General features: G+C 42.6%; 1 protein-coding gene across 1 annotated transcript in view; it reads right to left on the bottom strand.

The window, feature by feature from the left end:
* Positions 1 to 13,542, bottom strand: part of ST8SIA6 (ST8 alpha-N-acetyl-neuraminide alpha-2,8-sialyltransferase 6) — a 147,885-nt gene that overhangs the window by 36,015 nt on the left and 98,328 nt on the right. Inside the window, exons 3-4 of the mRNA XM_089693707.1 lie at positions 11,215 to 11,355; positions 6,855 to 6,938 (exon numbers count right to left, since the gene is read on the bottom strand). Coding sequence (XP_089549833.1) covers positions 6,855 to 6,938; positions 11,215 to 11,355 — 225 coding nt within the window. The remainder of the gene's footprint in view (positions 1 to 6,854; positions 6,939 to 11,214; positions 11,356 to 13,542) is intronic.

The raw sequence follows: 13,542 nt of genomic DNA on the forward strand, positions 1-13,542 counted from the left end.
CACAGCTTAGACACGCATAGAAGTCAAGTGAGATGCCGCAGTACTAGCACACTAATGGGGGACGTGATTAATAGTCTGCTTGTGCTGCTAAATCATCTACATGCAACCTCTCCACCCAAACCTCTTCTACTCCACCTATTATTAAATACAGTAAACCCAGGACCCTGCATTCACTATATCTGGTCTCCCACAGAACACAAAACATGGAAATGCATTTATTTTAGTAAATATAAACTGCTAAATTCCTTTTCTCATCAGCAGTATATAGCAGTCTTGTGACTTCTATCAGTGTCCAGCTGAGCACTGGTTAAAGTGTTCTTTCTGTTCTAGGAAGATGCATAACCCCTGACCCTCTGTCTGAACAGTGCTGATTGGCCCTGCGCTGATCACATGCACTCTACCAAGAAGAAAAAAAACCTCTCCAGCAATAAACACCAAACCGAGCATGTGCAGAGTGACTCCGCACAATATGTCTTATCAGGAAGTAAGAGGGGGACACTGGAAGAAAGGGAGGATCAGAGAAGTCAGGATCAAACAGCAATGCAGGGGATTAACCCCTTAGGTTCCACAGTGAGTATAACAAGCATGCTTTACTGCATATACAGACTGATTTTACTGTTGTGGGTTTAGTAAAACTTTAACTAACGGCCCATTAACACTATGTTGGTGTATTAGCACACACATATTAATAAGATCGATAACCAGTCTTCACTAAATAGGAATAGGAGCTGCAAAAGGTCATGTGAAGGTGGACTTTGGTAAGTAAAAAGGATGTGAGGGCTCATTCACACTACTGCACTACGGTAACCTTTGTTAACAAACATGTGCTACCTCACCACAATAATGTGAATGGGCCCTGGCACCCTTTTTACTTACCAAACTCAACCTTCACATAACCCACCACAGTTCCTCTCCTGTTAGTAAATACTAGTGATCCACTGCAGCAGTCTGGCCTGGGCATAAACCGATTTTGTTGTCAACCCTAACTGCAACGTCATCACGCTGCCAGAGTCTTCAGGACCCTGTGAGAACCCCTCCAATGGTCAGCCAAATGGATATATTCATGACACCAGGGAGTGACAAGAAGGACCCTTCTAATCTGCAGTTCAGAAGAAATAAGCATTGGGCCGCAGCACGTCATGTGACCTCAGATTTAAGTAAGTAAAAGGCCTTTTAGGTTATAGGCTTGTACCAGAGTTTAGAGGCAGCAAAACGCTCTTCTCCTGAATGCAGAATAATCACATTCAGAAAAACGCCAAGCGTTGGAAAAAAGTGCCTAAACGCGTCTAGACACACCTAAAAGCTGGGCCCATGTAGCACTTCAGCTTTTATCTATTTCATTGGACAGAATAAATACAAATTATGACCAATGAAATAAATAAACGCCCAAACTGCTGTCAGGAGAAACAGCATTTAAAATAAACCGGTGTACATGAGGCCTAAGGATTTACAGGTAACTGAAAATGATGGCCCTAGAACTATTGCTCTCAGTCCAGCAAGCATGGCAGTACCCTATATGGGAATTGGAAGGCTATACAATACCTCTGCTGGGCTATTGTATCCTGCAACTGCCAGAAAACCAGAAAAGTGTTTATATTTGACTGAAAGCAGCCACTGTTCAGCCAACAATTTTTCACCTGGCCCCTTCCACTGAAAAATAGGGTAGGGGGCAGGAAGGAACCATCAAGTTCACCCATTTAGTGAATTTTGCCCAGTTCAGCAGGAAAAGGCCCACATTTTCAGTGTATGGCAGCCAAAAACTACCCATACATACTCAGGGTTCTCTCATTAAGCCCACTGAAATCGATTTATTCCCCCATCAGTGTGGATGGCCAAATTTCCTTTGCCGGCTATTCAGGCTATGGAGTCACTGTTTGGCTGACAATTCTGCACCTGGAGTCTGTTAAGCCAGCCAAGCCATCCACTGGTAGAATTTCAGCTGAATCCTTTGTATGGACAGCTTAAAGCAGTATTAAACCCAAAAGCAAACACATTATATTGCAGCTTACCAAGTCTTAGATGTGATGGCTGCATTAGTTTTCTTTTTTAGGCTTTCTTTCCTTTATTTTCACCTGGTGATTTGGCCAGTAAGTCTGTTGTTTTTCAAAAGAACAAGCTCTCCTGCATATCAGTTACAGGGATGAGACAAACCATTTACCACTAACAGGGGTACTTACAATGATCAGATGTTATTTATTCATGTGAAACCTTTATCCCAAAAGGAAATGAAACCGTTGATTGTGAATGCTTATAAAGTGTTAGCTGGGGTTTGGTGTCAATTTGTTAGTGTATCTAAATCTGCAAGTACATCTAACCCCCCCTCCCCAGGCTGACAATGCTGCTACCCAAAGGTGCCCCCTGTGCTCCTTTATCCAGGGTGGGGGGTGCCCCACCCAGGTGTGTTACTGGCCAGATCACCAGGTAAAAACAGAGAGCAAAAAAGCCTAATAAAAAGAAAACAAATGCAACCACCACATCTAATTATTGGTAAGCTGCGATATATTACATTTTTGCTTTTGGGTTTAATACCGCTTTCAAGTATTTAAACAAGCTCTTGGTTATTATTGTTTGCGGCCATGAGCAGGGGCGGACTGACCATTTGGAAACTCGGGCACTGCCCGAGGGCCCGGGGTCAGTAGGGGGCCCCATGAGATGCCCCTCGTACCTTTTTCATAGGCTTTTTTGAGTTTGGGCAAGGACACAGGGGCCCCATGATCCCCTATTGCCCGGGGTTCCCATCAGTTGTCAGTCCGCCCCTGGCCATGAGTTTGTTTGCATGCTTAAAGCGGAGTTCCAGTTGAATTTCAAAAAAAAAAAAAGGCAGCAGCTACAAAAACTGTAGCTGCTGACTTTTAAAATACAGTCACTTACCTGTCCCTCGGTCCTGCAGTGTCCTCACTATGGCTGGTTTTACCGGCCGTCTTCTCTTGCCGCCACCGTCATCTTCAGTGTGGGCACCCGGCTGTGACAGTTTGCGGCTTCACAGCTGGGTGCCCACTGCGCATGCGCGAGTAGCGCTGCACTTTGTGAATGGTCCCGTAGTCTTCTGGGACCTGTCACGTGTCCCAGAAGACTACGGGGAGGGAGGGGGGAGGATGACTTCCGCTTCAGATTGCCTTAGGTCAGTGGTTCTCAACCTTCCTAATGACGTGACCCTATAACAGTTCCTCATGTTGTGGTGACCCCCAACCATAAAATTATTTACCCAGTAATTATAATTCATGAAGTGTCGTTTTACCTCCAATACTGCTGCTTTCAACACAGTAGCTGCTTTCAACACAGTAGCTGCTTTTACCGAGTAGCAGCTTTCAACACAGCAGCTGCTTTCTACACAGTAGCTGCTCTTTACACATCGGAAATATGTGTTTTCTGATGGTCTTTGGCGACCCCTGTGAAAGGGTCGTTCGACCCTCAAAGGGGTCGCGACCCACAGGTTGAGAACCACTGCCTTAGGTGATCAGTGGGAGTGGGTACCTATCAAATTCGGGTACCCGTTTCCCAAAGGTGCCAATCTTTAATGTGGAGTGAGGGACAATGCATTAAAGCAGAACTTTCCCTTTTAAGTGGAGCTCCGCTTTAAATAGTTAAGACGGTGGCAATGAAAGGGTTATTGTATATACAAGTTTATGAAAAAATAATAATGTACTGCTAATGGACTAATGGGGTGGACTGATGCTCTACAGCTAGGCTTGGATGAAAAACAGAAGCCAATCCCCTGTAGACCTTTCAAGACCTAATTTTCCATTCTGACTATTGTGTGCCTTTAATGCCGCTTCCTTTTAGAATCGATACATCCCCCGTATTAATCTAGGACGAGCAGATGACATTTCATGTGTTACAGATATCTCTTAAGTGGATTGGAACCTGTCTGCATCATTTACTGCACAAGGTGGTTTCTAGGCAATATGGATCCCTAGTGTGCTACAAGTGGCTCATAGTTTTAGGAACGGCATATGTATTAATCATAACTTAATCACAATATCTTATAGATCAGGCCGAGACAAGTTGGTGCTAATATGAATTGTTTCGAGATGGCAGGGGAAAACGTAGTCTTTAGCATCAGAAAAGGCTCCAAGGGTCTTCTGGGATGCGTAAAAAAAAAAAACTAGACCCCAATTATGGCTTTTATAGAGGAAACAAGGCCTGTTAAATGTTCCTGGAAAGAGCTAGGTAGGGCTATTGTGCCAGAGGTTATGTCATAAAGCGATTACACCAAATCTTCCTGTCCTGCTCACACATCTGTTTTCTCAGTAATTACATTTAACTAACCAGGACTCAGAAAGGGCTAAATATTCCTTTTGGCTGTCGACAGAACACAATAAAGCATCCCTGTTTTATGTTTCAGTTGTAAAGAAAAGAGATGATTATTAAAGTAGATGTAAACCTTAAAGGGTAACTCAACTTTACTGGAAGAAAGCAAAAAAAAATAGTATACAAATGCTACACAAGTCATATTGTACTGAAATGTTATTAAGAATTACTTTTTCAGTCTGCAGTGCTGTAATTTTCTGTAAAATGCTATGCAATATGGCAGCCTGGAGGCGTTCTGTGAACAGATGGTGTAAACCCCCCCCCCCCTCCTTCTCGAAAAAACAATTTTCTGCTTGTGTGAATGGCTTACTGATTTCCCCAGAAGTCTTAACTAAGATACAAGTCAGAGTTTGGGCACCCCCTGCAACATAAATGTCATTTTTGATTAGAAATTCCCAAAGGGAAATCATGTCTAAAGGGATGCAGACCCTACCACTTCCCTCCTTAGAAACCTGCATGTGCAGCAGCTGTTTGATAATTAGAAAATCACTCCCATACAGATTCACTGTGCACATGGACACAGACAGTTATTTCTTCAGAAAAACAGACGGTAAGAATCTGCAACAAAGTTTGGATTCTTGCAATGTACATAGATCACCCAGAGGGGAATGTTTTTTTTCTCAACAAAACTGCAGTTACTCTTTAGGGTCTTTTTTAGACTAGAGCAGAGGTCTCCAAAATTTCTAAACAAAGGGCCAGTTTACTGTCCTTCAGACTTTAATCACTTGCCCTCCAGAGGATTGTGTTACAGTGCTGCGTTATTTTAACTGACAATTGTGCGGTCATGCAACGCTGCATCTATATGAAATTTATGTCCTTTGTTTCCCAAAAATAGAGCTTCCCTTCATTAGTATTTGATTGCCTGTGCGAAAAAAAAAAATTTTTACTTTTTGGTATTAAACATGTTCAATAAAAAATTTTTAAAAATCACATTTCGTCATAAATTTAGGGCAAAATGTATTCCTCTACATGTCTTTGCTAAAGAAAATCCTAATACATGTAAATTAATTTGTTTACGTGAAAGTTATAGTGTTTACAAATGGCGGTATATATACTGAAATTTTTTTTTTACTAGTAATGGCGGTGATCAGCGACTAGTGGGACTGCAGGACTGCGGCGGGCATTCTGATATTGGGGGAGGGGGAATTGACTTGGTGTCACTGACATCCCTAGTGACACCAATACAGTGATCAATGCTAATAAAAAGCACTGACATTGTACTAATGGCACTGGGCAGGAAGGGGTTAACATGTGGGGCGATCAAACGGTTAACTGTGTACTGTTTTACTATGAGGCAGTGTGTGTGCTTTCCACTGTAAGCACACTGATTTGTATGGCTTTGCTATGCAGAGCCATACAAAGCAGTGTGCAGGAGCTGACAGGGGAGAGAACTGTATTGTTTACATACAGTTCTCTCCCCCATCGGTAATACTTGGTGATCACCGGGTGCTGGCGAGTAATCACAGGCCGGGACTCGGTGATTGACAGCCGAGGACACGAACGGCGGCGAAGGTAGGGCATGCGCGCAGCACACGTGCCCCCTACCCAGAAATGCAAAATCAAGTATATATACATGCTTTTGCGCACCCCTGCCGCCCTGTAGCAGTATTTCTGCTATAGGGCAGTGGAAAAGCGATATTAAGGAGGCCAGACTAGGCCAGAAAATGTTCTGGCCTCCAGTGGTAGTAAACAATGCCACATCTTTGGTATCAGTGGCAAGACTAGTGCCCCATCGTTGCTGTTAATGGGAGGTATAGTGCCCCATTGTTGGTGTCCGTCGAAGGAATTATGCTCTATTGTTGGTGTCAATGGAAGGAATTGTGCCCTTTTGATGGTGGCAGTGGGACGAATAGTGCCCCAAGGGCTGGATAAAGGCAAGCAAGGGGCTGCATCCGGTACCTGGGCCACAGATTGGAAAGGGGGTGGTAAAACAGGTGGTTGAGCCAGGTTTTAACGCCGAACATTTTCAGAGGTGCAGCAATGATAGCAAACAGTCTATTTGCCTTTAGTAAATCTTCCCCATAGTCTTCTGACCCTATGGGAGTTGATTTACTAAAAGCAAATAGACTGTTCACTTTGCAAGGGAATTTCCCCCCCAGAGCTTAGTGAATGAGGTAAAGCTCTGCTGACTTCCACCATCCAATCATGTGCAAGCAGGAAAACTGTTTTTTTTTGTAATTTTTTTATTTTCCTTGCACATGATTGGGTATTCTTTGCAAACTTAAATTGCAACACATTCACTAATCTCTGAGGAAAATTCCCCAGCAACTCCATGCAAAGTGAACAGTCTACTTGCCTTTAGTAAACCAACCCCTTTTTATCTATAATCCTGCATGCTTCTACGACCCCTTTTACATAAGACAGTTTAAAAAAATTATGTAAATGAGTTATTGTGGCATTTTAAAATATATTTAGTTCTGTCAAGCTACAGAAACGACTATATATTTATCCATAAAAATTCTTCTGCATAACACAATTTGGGATTTATCTTCATTGGCTCTTTAATGGCAATAACATACACAGCGGGTTTAAATCATACATACCGCTTCCTCAAAGAAACTGACAAAAGGCGATCCTGTACATCTCTGCAGAAGAAGCTGGCTGTGTAATTGCTTTGCACAGGGATTCTAAATTTGAAGACAAAAATAATCAAAGTGAATGTTATAATAACACTGGAAACTAAAAAGAAAAGTGTATACCTTTGTGACAAAGACAATAAAATTGCTAAATTATTACAAGGAGGCAGAAAAATACAGCAGGAAACAATTTAATGAAACATACATTACAGGTCCATTAAAGCGAAACTGCACTGCCTCTGAGCAACACAAACCAAAAACGCTATTTAATTCATTTTTCATATTCTGAGCAAACTCTCCCACCCATCCATGTCTCCATGCTTTATTTTGTTGAGAAAGCACTTTGAAAAACGGACCCCCCCCCCAATGCATTTCTGGCTGTGGCCATCTTCTTGCATAAGGGTAGATGATTACTGTAGCATCTACTTCCTTGAATCCATCTGCCCTTAGCTCAGGCATGCAGGCAGGCGGGTGTGCTAAGCTGAGAAAACCCCTCCTGAGATGAATGATATCATTTGCCTAGCCATAGAAACCAGGAAGCAACCGAAAAAATGTAAAATTAAAACAAGTAAATATGATATGCTTTCCTGTTTATTTACTAATGCTAGCAGCAAAGGGGTTAAAAATAGTCAATGAGAGGGTGAAGTTCCACTTTAAGTAGTGGATGTGTATGGATTATTTTTGGAGAACAAGGATAATGTTTAGTTTCACTTTAAACTGATCATGTTAGGATGTGCATGCGTACAGAATATAGTCCACGGGGCCATTTGTAAAAGAAGCCCAGCCTGCACAATAGGAACATGTATACATAGGGCAGAACAGTGGCTTTATGGTTAAGATTGCAAAATCCTCTCTTGTATTAAAAGAAGTATAGACTTCAGAGAGAGAGATATCATTTCCCCCGGTACAAATCATTAGTAACACCTCATCTGGAATATGCAGTTCGGTTTTGGGCACCAATTCTCAAAAAGAACATTGGGGAACTGGAGAAAGTACAGAGAAGGGCAACCAAACTGATAAGAGGCATGGAGGAACTCAGCTATGAGGAAAGATTAGAGGAACTGAATTTATTATCTCTTGAGAAGAGGAGATTAAGGGGGGATATGATCTCCATATATAATACATAAGGGGGGATATTATCAACATGTATAAGTACATCAGTGGTTCATATAGTGAACTCGGTGTAGAGTTATTCACCCTGAGATCATCACAGAGGACAAGGGGGCACTCTTTACATCTGGAGGAAAAGAGATTTAATCTCCAAACACGGAAAGGTTTCTTCACAGTGAGAGCTGTGGAAATGTGGAATAGACTCCCTCAAGAGTTGGTTCTGGCCAGCTCAGTGGATTGCTTTAAAAAAGGCCTGGATTCTTTCTTAGATACACAGAATATAACCGGATACTAACATTTATAGGTAAAGTTGATCCAGGGAATATCCGATTGCCTCTCGGGGGACCAGGAAGGAATGTTTTTCCACTGCAGGAGAAATTGGGTCATGCTTTGCTGGGTTTTTTCCCTTCCTCTGGATCAACTGTGAGGTATAGGATTATAACTTTTTTTTTAATTGATGAACTGGATGGACTTTTGTCTTTTTTCAGCCAGACTAACTATGTAACTATATATGTAACTATGTTAGCACTTCTGCCTGCATGCTTGTTTAGCTTTCCTCTTACCTTCCTACATGCTGGTAGGTTAAATGGCTCAACTAAGAAATTATAAAAAAAAATGGCTCAACTGAGTGTGCCCAATACGGCTGCCTCACTACCTACGCTCTTTGAAGCCCCAGGGAGGAAAGCAAAATAGAAATAAAAAGTAAAGCTGAATTCCAGAAATTCTGCTACTTTGTAAAAACTGCAGGCATACCATGAGTTAAGTCTAATGAGGTGCCTGCCCCCTCACAGACTTATTATTACATCTGACAGGTTTATTGTTGTCCAGAAGGTAACTTCCAAAGCTCTGACACTGCTCACTGTGGTCTCAGTTCCTTCAAGAACAGGGTTGCTGGAACTGCTATGCCTGCCCCTCCCCTCTTTCTGCCCATTCACAGAAGCCTTTGTATTGTATGAACTAATTTACAAAATACAAATGCTTCTGTGAATGGGCAGCAGAGGGGAGGGCATAGCTGCTGTGTGTGCTCCTCTCCTCTCACAGCCAGAGCGCATCCTCCAGGAGTGAAATAAACCTGTCACATATAAGTAATAGAGATAAGCCCCGAAGTTCACATGCACCTATTTGGACTTAACTCATAGTGTGCCTGCAAAGTTGCTGAATTCCTGGAATTCAGCTCTAAAAATACACTCACCTTTGTGGGGTCTTTAAAAAAGAATTTCATGTATGGATATCTCATACATAGTAACATTAGTCCAGCTTGGACCAATGTAACTAGGTATGTACCATACGTGGCGAATGCTTCTGGAAGCTGGAAATCACTGTCATAGACACCACTACTCCAGTGATCTCCACTTGCTACTGGGTCCCATGCTGAATGACATCCCTGCTGCATTGTGAACACAGGAGGTTGGCTGCTTGGGAATGGCGCCATTCAAAGAATGCTGTACATTTTCTGAATGAATGCAAAGAATTCTCTGATTGGATCAAGTGGCTAGGCAGGGAGTTGATGTCATGCTCTCCACCTCGTTCAATCAGAGAATTCTTTGCCTTCATTTAGAAATTGCAAAGCTTTCTCTGAATGGAGCCTGTGCCAAGTGTTTAACCATCTATGTTCAGAATGCAGCAGGACATCCAGAAGCAAGTGGAGATCACTGGAGTAGCAGTATCTATTGCTGTGATTTCCAACTTCAGGGACATCGGCCAGGTAGGGTATATACATAGCTACTTTGGCCCAAGCTGGACCATTGTAACTATGTATAAAATATCCATACCTGGAACTTCTCAATGAACTCCACCACTTTGCTCCCTAGTCTTACACAGTGGTTCCTCTTGCTGGCTCGTATGTTCCATATTGATGTATGAACCTGCAAGATGAAATACAGCAAACGACGGAAGAACTGGTGTTCCAGAAGTGTGGATTACCTGCAGCGTCCATGGAGCAGCAAAGCAGCAGAGTTCCAAGACATGGGCTGCCGGAAAGGTCGGTATACACGATCTTCCATTACAGGCTGAGTTTTTTTTATCAAGTAACTCTGTGGTCATAGGTACACTTTAAGGCAGTGGTTCTCAACCTTCCTAATGCCGTGACCCTTTAATACAGTTCCTCATGTTGTGGTGACCCCCAACCATAAAATTATTTACCCAGTAATAATTCATGAGTGTCGTCTTACCTCCAATACTGCTGCTTTCAACACAGTAGCTGCTTTTAACAGAGTAGCTGCTTTCAACACAGCAGCTGCTTTCTACACAGTAGCTGCTCTTTACACATCGGAAATATATGTTTTCTGATGGTCTTAGGGGACCCCTGTGAAAAGGTCGTTCGACCCCCAAAGGGGTCACGACCCACAGGTTGAGAACCACTGCTTTAAGGCCTCATGCATGCTCGGCGTTTGCCCAGCTCATCTGAAAGCCTTTTCTAATGGCAGAAGAAATGCAGTGTAAAAAACATAAAGCTGCGCTTTCCAAATGCGTTTAAGTGCGTTTAGGTGTGTCAAGTATTTGGGCATTCTTTTATTCTATTGGCCAGAATAATAATTTATTCTGTGCATTGAAACAAATGAATGTTAGATGAATGTTTAGATGCATTTATGTGCATTGGGTGTTTTTTTCTGCTGAAATGCTCCTCTCCTATCTGCGAAAGTGATGTTTTTGTTTCTGCCTGTAAATGCCTATGTGTGCCCGGATACATAGGCTAACATGGAGGGGTGTTTACAGGCAGAAATAAAAACACCAACCGCCCTTAAAAGTGGCGTTTTTGACCGCCAGTGTGCGTGAGGCTTTAAACTAAAATGGTGCAACAAGCTGGACTGAATCGTTTTTCTTTACCTGAAACCTACACATATGTGCTAACAAAAACTAGCAAGTATTTAAGCATGCGTAAAGAAGGGTATTCATGAATTTCTCTTCCTGCAGAACTCTGTTGTTTGGTGGAACAAAAGCACAGTCTTGCCATTCCATTGTAAGGCCCATAAAATGACTTTTACAAGTGTGTAGGCCCCTGCAAGGACTTGCAGGTATCCATATAAATACGTTACATTGGAGCTGTTAATGGAAAACACATTCTTTGTATTCCACATTTTAAAGTGACTGCAGCTAAAATGCTGTACATTTCTACGGAGATAAATTTGGCTTGTTTGTTTTTCGGTGCATCATATTTCATATTTAAAGCGATTGTAAATGCTATTTTTTATTTTTTTAATAACAAACATGTTTTTACCTATCTGCAACTTGCAATGGGTTTGCATGGAGTGGCCCCGAACCTCCTCTTCTCGGGTCCCCCACTGGCGCTCCTGGCTCCCTCTTCTCCGTGTGCCACCATAGGAAGCCGCTTTCAATTCCCGAATCTTGTTGTGTGCATCTATAGACACAGACAGTGTGGCTTAGCCTTGCCCCTGCTCCCTCGTCATAGGATTTGACTGACAGCAGCGGGAGCCAATGGCTCCTGCTGCTGTCAGTCAAGCCTGCGAGAGTGGGGTAAGAGGAGAGAGCTGCTGCAGACAGGCACAGCGCTGGATCGAGTGTAAATATACAGGGGGGTGAAAGGGCATACTGCTACCTAAACATTTTTTACCTTAATGCAAGGAATAAAGTGGAGCTGCACTGCTTATGAGCACCACAAACAAAAAATACTATTTAATTCACTGTTAATATTCTGAGCAACCTCACCCATCCATCCATGTCTCTATGCTCTGTTTTGTTGAGAAATCATTTTGAAAAACACCCCCTGGTATTTCTGGAAGTGGCCATCTTGAGTAAGGGCAGATAATCCATGTAGCATTTCTTTCCTGGAATCCATTTGCCCTTAGCTCAGGCATTGGCTGAGCTGAGAACCCTCCCTCTCCTCCTGAAGGCTCATGGGATATATGACATCATTTGCCTAGGCATGAAAACCAGGAACTAACTGAAGAAATGTAAAAAAACGTTTAAAACAAGTAAATATAATATACTTTCCTATTTATTTACTAATGCTAGCAGCATAGGGATTACAACCAGTCCATATTGATTGAGAGAGTGCTGTTCCAATTTAAGGTAAAATATGTTTAGGCTTTAGAAACACTTTGAAGTCAGCTAATTTATTGCACCCAAATCACTAATATCAAGTGAACAGTTTACTCTTAAAGGAAACCTTTCAAGAAGGAAATGTATAGGCTGCCATTGCTGACCTTTGACCTTTGAGCCTTCATATTTTCTCACCCATAGGTGATTGAAATCCCATGAGAATGTACTCCAACCCATTGCAGGAATTCTTGTGGGATTCCAAGCACCCAAGGACAAAGTACAGTGGTACCTCGGTTTAGGAATGCCTCGGTTAACGTCATTTTCAGTTAACGAATGAAAATCCATTGAAAATATTGCCTCAGTTTACAAAATTTTTTCAATTTTTTTTCACAATACAAAGTGTATGTCGGTGCTGATTTTTAAATGAAATTCCCGGCTTTTTTTTCTTTACTATAGCTCACAAGATTAGCTGCCACTTTCCCCAGAGTTACAGGAAACTTTGTTTCTTTTTAAGACACTAAAAGGAAACATTGTTTCTTTTAGCTTGGGGAAATAAACTAAAAGAAAACTTTCTCTCTTTTAGCTGGGGGGAAAGTGACAGCTGAAATTTTGAGTTATAGTGAAGAAAAAAAAAAGCGATAATTGCATTTAAAAACCAGCACCATAATAAAAAAACAAAAATGGTGTGGGGTCCCCCCTCTCATCCATACGAAGCCCTCGGGTCTGGTATGGATTTTGAGGGGAACTCCGAGCATGCAGCCCAGCAGGTCAGGAAAGGGGGGGGGGGCGAGTGGGCGCCCCCCCCTGATGAACCATACCAGGCCACATGCCCTCAACATGGGGGGGTGCTTTGGAGCCCCCCCAAAGCAACTTGTCCCCATGTTGATGGGGACAAGGGCCTCTTCCCCACAACCCTGGCCGGTGGTTGTGGGGGTCTGCGGGCAGAGGGCTTATCGGAATCTGGAAGCTCCTTTTAACAAGGGGGGGCCCAGATCCTGGCCCCCCCTTGTGAATGAGTATGGGGTACATGGTACCCCATACTCATTCACAAAAAAACAAAAAGTGTAGTGTGAAAAAAGACAGGACATGGTCTTTAACAAGTCCTTTATTAAAAGAAAAAGCTAAAAGCTTGCTCGTCCCCCCCCTTTCCTGACCTGCCGCGCTGCATGCTCGGATACGGGTCTGGTATGGATTTTGGGGGAGGACCCCCACGCCATTTGTTTTTAAATTTTGGCGTGCGAGTTCCCCTCAAAATCCATACCAGACCCTAAGGGCTTTGTATGGATGGGAGGGGGGACCCCACACCATTTTTTACATTATTTTTTTAATTGCCGGCAATTCTTTTACATTCAGCTGTCACTGAGGAATCCCGCTGATAGCTGAAACATTAACACATGGTTGTCACTACTGAAATACCACATGACTTAATAAAATAACTCATAGGTATTTTAGTAGCGTTTACCATTTTTCTGACCTCTGGAACAGATTAATTGGTTTTCAATGCATACCTATGGGAAACGGTGTTTTGGTTTACAATTTTTTTTGC

The sequence above is a fragment of the Staurois parvus genome, unplaced genomic scaffold (assembly GCF_062004578.1).
Source record: "Staurois parvus isolate SC_StPar_1 unplaced genomic scaffold, SC_StPar_1.0 ptg000636l, whole genome shotgun sequence".
Lineage (NCBI taxonomy): Eukaryota > Metazoa > Chordata > Amphibia > Anura > Ranidae > Staurois > Staurois parvus.